At 34.7% G+C, this 11,833-nt stretch overlaps 2 protein-coding genes across 2 annotated transcripts; both read left to right on the plus strand.

Moving 5' to 3' along the window:
- Positions 1–309: 309 nt before the first annotated feature.
- On the plus strand, positions 310–2,747 carry LOC147927120 (uncharacterized). The gene is made up of 2 exons (XM_087487312.1): positions 310–2,627; positions 2,711–2,747. The coding sequence occupies exons 1-2, from the start codon at positions 310–312 to the stop codon at positions 2,745–2,747; spliced, it is 2,355 nt and encodes a 784-aa protein (XP_087343438.1).
- A 315-nt stretch (positions 2,748–3,062) lies between these two features.
- On the plus strand, positions 3,063–5,442 carry LOC104747369 (DNA-directed RNA polymerases II, IV and V subunit 3). Its single transcript, XM_010468997.3, has 3 exons — positions 3,063–3,744; positions 4,000–4,237; positions 4,901–5,442. Exons 1-3 carry the CDS (start codon positions 3,296–3,298, stop codon positions 5,171–5,173), a joined length of 960 nt encoding a protein of 319 aa, XP_010467299.1. The 5' UTR covers positions 3,063–3,295; the 3' UTR covers positions 5,174–5,442.
- Positions 5,443–11,833: the final 6,391 nt, after the last annotated feature.

The raw sequence follows: 11,833 nt of genomic DNA on the forward strand, positions 1-11,833 counted from the left end.
AAAATATCAATTGTTTTACGGCCGAAGTAACTAGAATAGCAAAAATAATTAAAATAAATGAAAAATCTTAGTTTTTTTTTTTTTTACGCAAATGAAAAATCTTAGTTATATTTGTCAAAAATCAACCAATTTTGTTTTTCTTCAAATTTAACCAATTTTTTTATATATTGTTAGTACCCAAATCTGAATGGAACCAAACCTAAATTCTAAAATATCCAAAAGGATCTTAGAGGCAAAACGGAATCATCTGCCTGAATTATACAGGACTACTCTATATATTCTGCCAAAGTTCAACTTGCATAAATAAAGATGAGTCTTGTGACTAATAATATATTGGTTTCCGAAACTCAGTCGGCTTTTGTTTCGGGTCGTTTAATAACGGATAATATATTGGTTGCGCAGGAGATGTTTCATGGGTTAAATACTAATAATAGGTGCAAGTCGGAATTTCTGGCTTTCAAAACGGATATGAGTAAGGCTTATGACCGTGTAGAATGGGCTTTTTTAGAGGCGGTCATGGTTAAGTTAGGGTTTGATCGGAATTGGATCTCCTGGATCATGTGGTGTGTATCTTCGGTGTCGTATCAAGTTCTTCTTAATGGTCAACCCCAGGGTTTTATTAAACCACAGCGGGGTCTTCGTCAGGGGGACCCGTTGTCACCGTACTTGTTTATACTCTGTACAGAGGTTCTGATAGCGAATATCAAAAAGGCAGAACGGGAGAAAAAGGTAACGGGTATCACAATCGCCCGGGATAGTCCTACCATTTCGCATTTGTTGTTTGCTGATGACAGTCTTTTCTTCTGTAAAGCAGAGGCGACAGAATGTCAGACGGTCATGGAAATTATCAGGAATTACGGCAAAGCCTCAGGACAAGAGGTTAATTTAGAGAAATCATCTATAATGTTTGGCAAGAAGGTTCCTACTGAGATAAGGGATCAGTTGAAGTCAGTTATTGGTATTACCAAAGAGGGAGGTATGGGATCTTATTTGGGCATTCCTGAAAGCCTCCAGGGTTCAAAAAATAAGGTTTTTGGATATGTCAAGGATCGATTGGATGATCGTGTCAATGGTTGGAATGCAAAGCTTTTATCAAAAGGTGGTAAGGAGATTATGATTAAATCGGTGGCTTTGGCACTTCCCACGCATGTGATGTCCTGCTACAAATTGCCGCAAGAGTTGACATCTAAATTAACGAGTGCTATTTCCACTTTTTGGTGGAAATCCAACGATAAGGCTCATGGTTTACATTGGGTGGCTTGGGATAAACTATGTAAGGATAAGTGTGATGGGGGTCTAGGTTTCAGAGCCTTGGAACAATTTAATGATGCTATGTTAGCAAAAAAGTATTGGCGTTTAATTCAACACCCGACGTCATTAATGGCGAGGGTTTTGAAAGGCCGATATTTTAGTAATAAACACCCGCTTATGGCCAAAAAACCTTCTAATCCCTCCTTTGCCTGGAGGAGTATTTTTTCAACGAAAGATTTAGTGGAATATGGAGCGCGATGGGCGGTAGGTTCGGGTAGTTCTATTTCGGTTTGGAGAGATCCATGGATTCCGGATATTAGACCACGTCCTGCCAATGGTCGGGGACGACTCTGGTTACCGAGCTTGATGGTGAACCACTTAATTAATCCTGTCACGAAGGATTGGCACTTGCCTACTCTAGAAGAGTTTCTGGATCCGGGGGATATACCGATTATTCGGCGTATGTCGGTCAGTAAGGTCCAGCAACGGGATCGGTTAGTATGGCATTTTACCAAGTCAGGGAAGTATACGGTTAAATCAGGTTATAGATTAGCCAGAGAACTGATGACGGAAGTCGAATACGGACCAACATGTATGGCCCTCAGGGCCCAGGTGTGGAAGCTGGATGTTCCCCCAAAGGTCCAACATTTTTTCTGGCAGATTGCGTCGGGCACCCTCCCAGTGCTCGAACGACTTGCGTATAGGGGTATCCGGTGTGATACACTCTGCAAACGGTGTGGGGCTGCACCAGAAACTATCAATCATGCTCTCTTTGAGTGCCCTCGCTCGCTCGATGTTTGGGGGTTGTCCCTAGTTTCGTTAGTCCCCGATGGCTTTCCATTTGCTTCAATTTATGCAAATTTAGACTTTATTTTTTGGCGGGCAGCCTCTCAGTCGGGGGATTCGGATGTAGCTAATCGTCTTCCTTGGATACTTTGGACATTATGGAAAGATAGGAATAAAAAAGTTTTTCAGGGGTTACAGGCCGAGCCGACGGAAATTCTACACCAGGCGAATAATGATAAATTACTATGGGAAGAAGCAAAATCCTATTCGGATAGGTATTTGCATACTACGCCTCTGGTGGAGGATAGGGGAGCGTTTCCTCGATGTCAGATTGATGGTTCTTGGAAAGGGTCAGATGCTATGCAGGGTCTAGGATGGTGGTGTTGTAGTGATGATGATGCGACTCTCCTTTTGGGAGCACGGAGTCAGAGATGCGGTCCTACATCCTTACATGCAGAGCTACAAGCCTTGATTTGGGCTATGGAGTCACTCTTGGCGGCTGGAGTTGGATGTCAAAGCTTTGAGACAGACTGTGCAGAATTAGTGGCGATGGTGCAGACGCCTGACGATTGGCCATCTTTTTCGAACCTGTTAGAGGAGTTTCTTGTGCTCAGACCATGCTTTTCCTCGTTCTCCCTGATCAGGATCTCTAGAGAGCTCAATGTAAGGGCAGATTGTCTAGCCCGTTCTTCAAGATTGCTTTCCTCTGAAATTTCCTTTGTAAACTCTTTTCCTCCGGTTTGGGCAACCAATCTTGGAGTTATTTTTTAATTTGATTAATGTTTGGTTGAAAAAAAAAAAAAAAAAGATGAGTCTTGTGAGTTGTGACCATGAATTTAATGTTCAAATATCACAATGGTTATTGCGATTGGACGACAATGATTCTGATCCATTCATATATATACATACAATAATGATTTTTGTTTTATATATAACCCACCATACATTAAAGTTAGAATAGTCGTATTATTTAGAATTGTATACGTCGAGAAGTACAAAAGCCAAACGTATGAAAAAAGAAAATTGTGTATTACTCGGCTAGCTGAACCATTCCAAAAAAGTATAAGAGAAGTCCGAAATAGGCCCAATAAAAACAATAAGTCAGGCCCATATAGGCCCAACTTAAACCATGTTTTATATTTTTCACCAATCTCCCACAAAATCGCCTTCTTCTCCGGCGAAGAAACTGAAAAATTCATTTCTCTAAAACCCTAAAAAGCACCAAGAGTCGTCAGAAACCACCAAGCTTTTTTTAGCAATGGACGGTGCCACTTACCAAAGATTTCCAAAGGTCAAGATCCGTGAGCTTAAAGATGACTACGCCAAGTTCGAGCTCCGTGAAACCGACGTTTCAATGGCGAACGCTCTCCGTCGCGTTATGATCTCGGAAGTACCCACCGTTGCAATCGATCTCGTCGAAATCGAGGTTAATTCCTCTGTGCTCAACGACGAGTTCATCGCTCATCGATTAGGTCTCATTCCTCTCACCAGCGAGCGTGCGATGAGCATGCGGTTCTCTCGTGATTGTGATGCTTGTGACGGAGATGGACAGTGCGAGTTTTGCTCTGTTGAGTTCAGGCTTAGTGCTAAGTGTGTTACTGACCAAACCCTAGATGTTACTAGCAGGGATCTCTACAGTGCTGATCCTACTGTTACTCCTGTTGATTTCACTGTCGATTCGACTATCTCTGATTCAAGCGAGTCAAAGTATGTACCTTTTTTCTCTATCATTGGTTCTTGTTTTGCTGATTACAAAATTCTCCATTTTTGCCTTTTGATTTATGAATCGATTGGAATTGGTATAACTTAAGAGATTAGACAATGCTATTCAAGATTAGATATTGTTTAACCTTTGCATGACTCTTCTTGCTCTTGGTTGTTTGATCTTTTGATTTTAGTAGTTGTGTGGGTTTGTTCTGCCTACACTCTTTGTTAATGAAGCTGTTTTTGTTTTGGTTTCAGGGGGATTATCATTGTGAAACTGCGCAGGGGACAAGAGTTGAGGCTTAGGGCTATAGCGAGGAAAGGAATTGGGAAAGATCATGCGAAATGGTCTCCTGCAGCTACTGTTACGTTTATGTATGAGCCTGACATTATTATCAATGAAGATATGATGGACACTTTGACAGAAGAGGAAAAGATCGACTTGATTGAGAGCAGCCCAACCAAAGTTTTTGGCATTGACCCGGTCACCAGACAGGTTAGTTTGGATGTTGTGATAGAATGACTTCTTAGCAAGTTTTTGGCTTTGAGACTTCCATATATTTTGTTTCCTACTTGGTTTGCTACAATGCATTTGCAATATGTATATTGATATGGGTGTATGAATTTTCTTTAGGTGTTTAGTGCGTTTAGGTCATTTCTGTAGCTATATATCTGTTAGATAGCATTATTGAGCTCTTTAGTACCAAGTTAACTCATTGGTTGTGAATTGTGATAGTTTTATGAGACTAACTTCAGTTATCCGAATAAAATTAAATAGCTGCTAAGGCTATTTGTGACAAATGGAAACATCTTTTTGTGTCTATTCACTGCAAATTATATAAAATGTCAATTGAATGGGGATGGCATGAATGTCAAGGAAAGATAGATCACTTGAACTAAAATGGAATTTGTGTTTGAGATTTCATGTTGATGTTCCAGTTTGTTCCTCTTGAACTTTTTCTTCTATATTTTCTTGCCACAGCTTAAGTAACTTTCTTTGACTTGTGAGAGAACGTACATCTGGTTATAACTGTTTAAGTACTCTGTTGTTGAAATTTTGTCTGTCATTACCGTCGTGGTCTATTTTTTAAATTTTCATAACTATTACTGTCAGCTTTTGCTATCATTGCGGTTGTATTTAATGTACTTTGATTTTTAGGTTGTGGTGGTTGATCCTGAAGCTTACACTTACGATGAAGAAGTGATCAAGAAAGCTGAAGCCATGGGGAAACCGGGAATCATTGAGATCCATCCGAAAGATGATAGTTTTGTTTTCACTGTTGAATCCACAGGTGCAGTGAAGGCATCCCAGCTGGTACTAAATGCCATAGATATCCTGAAGCAGAAGCTTGATGCAGTCCGTCTCTCAGATGACACTGTCGAAGCCGATGATCAGTTTGGTGAACTCGGCGCCCATATGCGTGGAGGATGAACTCGTGGTTAATTCGAGCTCTTTGTTTTATCCGGTTGTTTCGGGTTTGAGTTTCTTCTAGACCAGACTAATATATTAACCGTAGCGGCACTGTCTTGTTAGATAACAACATGTGTGAAGTGGCAGTCTTCTGTTTGTCTCGGATCTCCTGAATCTTGTTAAGCTGGGTTATTGTAAGTCCTTAGACTTGCTCTTAACAAAAGGGTTGAAACTATCAACATTAAGAATTTAGGATTAAATTCAATAGAACTGTGGAGAACATTAGTATATTTTATGGTAGTGTTCCAATAGAACCAAGAACAGACTTAACAGTTAACACAAAGAGAATCAAATAATCTGTGATGTTCCGGTGTCTGGTTTCTCGACTTGGAGAGCATTTACTCACATTGTTTAAGTAATAGGAAAACAATTTGAAGGTTCATAAATTTTCATCTAATTTATATTCTTAATTATGTTTTAATTTATGAATTTTACATTCGTTGGGAAATAAGAAAACCAACTTATTTTGTAAGATCCCTGATCGGTCATGTACCTGATTCATAACTAGAAAGTTTCTCCAGCCACCATGTACCTGATTCATAACTAGAAAGTTTCTCCAGCCACCAGCCCCTTCCTAATTGGAGAATATACGATCTGATATTCATGTTGTTTCATTGTGAATTTAATTATTTTAGAAACTTTTAATATCAAAATATAGAATTAGTATGGTTAAAGGTTTAAACTTTTGTAACTTAAAAAGAGAAAATTAAAAAAAAAAAAAAAGAGTTTTTTCCAAACATTTGTCTATACACTTTTTTTTAAGATTGTCAATTGTGATGAAAATGCCCCTACTAATAGATATAGTGAAGTTTTTAGGAGTTCAAACCAAAAAACAAACAGTAAACTCATGTTAGTATACAACTGTATAAAAAAAAATTTGAAAAAAAAAATGTTTTGGATGTCAAAAATCAGTTTGTAAATTGATGATTTCTGGTCTAAATTGTTCAGAAAAGACTTTCTACGATTTTTTCAAGTTCTGAAACATTAGTATTATTCATTCTACAGTTTGTACATGTTCTACGAAGTTTAGATGAAAATATTGTTCTAAAATCTTTAGAAACTGAATTTTGTATGTTCTACCAAATTAAGAATATGTATTCTACATTTTTCTTCATTCTACATCAATTCAGAATATATTTTCCACGTTTTACCCTGTATACTAAAAGAAGTAGAAGATATATCATAAACATTTTATAATTTATAATCTGTAAAACTTAGAATACCATAGAAATAGAAAGAAAATAAACTAAATAAGGAAAGTGGATATTTTTTGAATAATGTTACGATTCTGTATTTATTTTTTGAATAATCTTAATTTATGGTTACGATTCTATATTTATTGTTTAGATATGTTCTAATATATTTTAGAATGTGTATTCTAAATTATTTAGAAGAAAGACAAAAACAGAAAAAATTGACATTCGACATAACTTATGATATCGTGATCGGCTGTTTACCATCTCTTCCACCTTCCATGAAAATTTCACTTACCTGTTTATGATGCAAATCTATGTTATTTGTGGTGTATGGACACTGGATGCCAACAAGGACTGGAGATTTATTGATGATGAAGAAAAACGTGTGAGATTACTGACTTTGTAACCCACTACGTCTCTTGAAGAGTTGAAGGTGATGGTTTCAGAAGACTATGAAATAGAGCAAAGTATGTTTGATGTGGAATTCAATTATTTCCGCAGATGGATAGAAGGCGGAAGACAGTTAAGATGGATAGACGGCGGAAGACGGTGAAGAAATCAAATCGGTGGAAGATGATGAAGATGGAGAGAGATGGTGACGATGGAGAGAGACGACGGTGAGATGGTCAAGATGGAGAGAGACGACGGTGAGATGGTGACGATGGTGAGAGACGACGGTGAGATGGTGACGACGAGATGGTGACGATGGTGAGATACGACACCATCTCACCGTATTGTCTGAAAATATCTACAAATTTTATCTGAAAACATAATTAAGGGTATAATTGGCTATTTTTATATCCTAAAACCTATTTAACCAAATTTTTCAAAAAAAGTGTAGATGGACAAAAGTTGGGAAAAAGCTCCTTTTTATAATTTTCCCTTAAAAAAAAATTAACATGTAGAGTTATAATCGAGTATTTAAAGCGACTTGGGTTGGTTTTTTCTTTTAACATCTGAATTTATTGTTTATTACAAATTATGAGAACTATTTCTATCATAAGTAATTTCATACAGACCCTATTAGATTAAGGACATATATTACAATATTTCATTCTCCATGCTCATGTTGAACACCTTTAATGGTCCACGGCCGACGATATTTCCTTATGTTCGTATATTCATGATAAACGGCTCAAATTGCGCAAAACTAGAGATCTCATGTAAACTTATATATCGCAATATCTAGGACTAAAACCCCAAACCTTTTGGTGTAGAAAAATTAATTAACCATCGTCAACTATTTCACCAGGGGGCTTCTACAAGCGATCTATGTTAAAATAACAAAAAAAAAACTATTATTAAATTAAGAAATTTTAAAAGCCTTCTAAAGTACAGTGTTATTAAAATTATTATTTTGAAATGTACCTCCAAATCCATTATAATTGACTTATCGGAAAGGCCGGCCCAGTGAAATTTGTGGTCCAATACAAAACAAACATTTTTCTTATGAATTTTATAGATAAAGATTTAAAACTAAAACCAAATCTTAAAATTTCAGAAAATGAAGCCTATTTTTGCAATAACAAAATAGATAAATTTCAAAAATTGAGGGCCAAATCTATAACTTTCATAAAACTGAGGCCTATATTTCCAATAAAAAATATATTTTGGAGCCTAATTTTGTTACAAAAGTTTCAAAAATTTTAGAGGCCCAACACCAATGTGTCTTGAGAATGTGTGAAGGGCCGGACCTGTTATCGAAAACTTTTCTGTTATCGGAAACCTTTCAAGCGTTGGATTTGAAATGATTTTAGTGTGATGCAGAAGATTTTTTTAGTTAAAACTACAGAGATCTAAATTTCATAGCTTTAAATGAAATTTACAACAAATCAACTTCCATAAAATCATCTAAAATCGTCAAAATATGAAAAAAAATAATATATGAATGGATCATAATGTTTTGAAATCCTATCCAAGAAATCATCCAAACCAAAATGAATCCAAACTAGTGCCAAATTCGGAAGTTCGAAAAAAGCATTCGCACAATACTACATATTCATTCCATTTTTACGATTCCTGCAAATCAGAAACCATCAACATCCTTTTGGTACTTGAACCTTTTACTTCATCCATGTGAAGATTTTTTAGTCCCAAAATAATATTGACAACTTCAAATTTGTAGTTAAGTGTTGTTGCAACATCTTTTACCTATATATCTTGTGTGTGTTTGTTTTTTTTATGTTGAGGAATGATGAGTCTTTGTGAGACCATACAACTCTATTTATAACTCAATCAGGAATAACTACATCATTTCCAATCAATACAATCTTTTCAGATTTCTTTTTCTATTTTATTTTTGGACTCCATAAAATGTTAAAGAATAATATATACACGGAATCAATTCAGTGTAATATATTTTTATTAATATATCTATTATGTGTTTCTATATATTTATATATATGGAAAAGAATCAAGGTTTTATTTGTTTGGATTTCTCTTAAAACAATTAAAAATTTAAAATATTTCTTACCCAATCTAGCATGGAAATATAATCTTCTTATGATATAAATACTAGTTTACAAAGTTAGTAATACATATGATCTCAACATGTGTCAAATGTAAAGATCAAATATTGACATGAATCCAAAAATTCATAGTAAACAGTTTGTTTTATGGTAGTCATTAATATAATTGCTACACATGTTAAATATATTAATCAAAATTTGACAAATGATAATATTAAAACTATCGATCATGAACATAAGCCTGACAAATGTCAAATCTACCAATCAGATTTTGACAAGTGTCAAAAATATTTAACTTTCTTTTTACAAGAAGGAATACTAATTAAAATTGTAATTTAGGTAAAATGCTTATTTATAAGAGAGTTGGTGTTGTGAATTTTAATATATTAGATTCTGGTTTATCATGATGAAATAGATAGTTGAATGGTATTGCAAAATAGAATGTGTAAAGCTGAAATCCAGTTTAAAACAAAAATTACCAGATTTAATATAACAACAAATGTGTGGGTTACTGCTTAAAATTCAAATGTCATCAATAATAAATTATAGTTTTTTGCACCCGTGTATTTACGCAAATATATCATCAATTTTTATTTATTTTTTAAAATATCATTATTTCTTCACAAGTTATAAAATAATCAGTTTTAATATGAAAAACAGATTTATTAAAAAATAAAAAATTATTATTTCATATCTTTATCATTTTTTTAAATATTATATAAACAGATATATATATATATATATATGATTATAACCAAATATAATGTTTTAAATGTAAAAAAACATGTTTCAAATTTTTCTAATTACCGCTGGTAGTTTTTTCACCAATCAAATGTTATTTCGTTAACATAAGCCTAACAAATGTCAAATCTCCCGCACATATCGCAGTTGAACCGTATCATACTATCAAACCGCTTTTCCTACACAACCATATATGTTGTTACCATTCGGATCCTAAACTGATTTGTTGAGACATAATTCACAACACCAACTTTCTTATAGATAAGTTTGATACAACTACCAATTTTAATGAATACAAAATTTATAAAAAAAATTTGACACTTGTCAAATCTGATCGGTATAACTTGACATGTATTGTACTTATGTTAATGATTAATTTTGAAGCTAAAGTTTTAACATTGTCATGTATCAAAATCTGATTAATATAGCTGACACACGCAAATTCTAATTAATATATTTAACATGTGTTGTAGTTATATAATTGTTCAAAAAAGTGATAGGTGGTATGTGGGTGGTGATCCAGCACCTAATCAGAGTTTAGACGTTGTAAGACTGTTTAGGCGTTTACAACATAAAATATTATATATAAATTGATGTTAGAAAAATGATAATTAAGAAATCATAAACAAAAATTAGAAAAATGCATTTATTTAATTTAGTTTAATAACATTTGAACATCTATAATTATGTATATGAATATAAAACTTAAAATTTTAAATATATGTAGTCAAAAATTATAAATATATATTAAAATTATATTATGCGATTTTAGACGATATAGACGGTCGTCTAGACGTCTGCTGAGCGCCTAAACCGTCTGAACACTAAGTTATATTACTGACTAATATAAAACTAAGTTTGACACTTATCACCTCTTTCAAACAATGGTCTATCATTTTTGGAAAGAGCAGAATTCGAGGGTCTTTTTTGCCAAATTTTCAACCACCACAGCTCTTCGCCTCGATATTGATCGCTTGATGAAGAATTGGCTCTTGTCTTTTCCAAGTTAAAACTTGCAACTTTTTCTCCTCTTAAAGTTTATTTTAATCGTGTTTCCTTTTCTTTGTAAATTTTTTTATTGTCTCATAATAGGTCATATGTTCATATAAGGAAGAGTAAGTTTTTGTATTTTGTTACTTGTAATTTTTCTCTTAGCAGAGCCGGTGCAACATATATTGCTGCCTAAAGCAAAATTTTACTTTTGACCTATCTAAAACATAGATAAAAAATAGTAAAAAACAAACAATATGGGCATTGAACTCTGCACATGTTAAAGGGGGAGAATAAGCTTGAACCACGGTGCCAAGATAATTTTCATGAAAATTAAGTCCTTTAAATTTCTTATATCATCTGCTGCCTAAGCCCTTCATGGGCTTTAGCTACGCGCCGGCCGCCGGGTCTGTTTTGTATAATGAAATTTCCACTTTTTTTTGTTCTTTATCATTATTGGACCACAACTGTCTGGTCCATTAACTAATATAGAATGAAATTTTATTCTTATATCATCTGCTGCCTAAGCCCTTCATGGGCTTTAGCTACACGCCGGCCGCCGGGTCTGTTTCGTAAAATGAAATTTCCACTTTTTTTGTTCTTTATCATTATTAGACCACAACTGACTGGTCCATTAACTAATATAGATAATGGACATTCGATCTCTAGTATACTGGTAAATGTTCTCAATAAACTTACCATTTACCACCCGACTATGGTCAACAGAGCCGGCGCTCAGCTTTTTACGATTGCAAGCCAAAAAAAAAAACTAACTATTTGCAGCTCATGGGGGTTGAACCGGAGTAGTGGTGCCAATATTAGTACAACTAAACCACTGACCTAAAGAAAACATTTGTAGAAAATGGCTGAAAGTTTTTTTTATTATGTATGGCTGCAAGCCAATGCTTGGCTTGCTTTGTCTTTTGGCCGGTTTGGGTCAACTTCACAAATGAAATCTTCACATTTAAACCGAAAAAGAAAAAGAAAAAATCATTTAACGTGTGTTACCCCAAAATAAAAATATTCACGAACTGGAAAGAAATCTAGTGGGACATGTACGGCCCATAAGTATATAGCTAACGAAGAGCTCAGACCATAAAATAAAATGCACTAACTATCACTGTCATAGTGTCACCGACACCTATATATCTTCCTCGCTCCATTTTCTAAGCTTACTAGTCACGTGCAGCACGTGATAAAGAGACCAAGTGGTGCTGGTTAGACTA

This window comes from Camelina sativa, chromosome 15 (genome assembly GCF_030686135.1).
Source record: "Camelina sativa cultivar CO46 ecotype springtype chromosome 15, ASM3068613v1".
Classification (NCBI taxonomy): domain Eukaryota; kingdom Viridiplantae; phylum Streptophyta; class Magnoliopsida; order Brassicales; family Brassicaceae; genus Camelina; species Camelina sativa.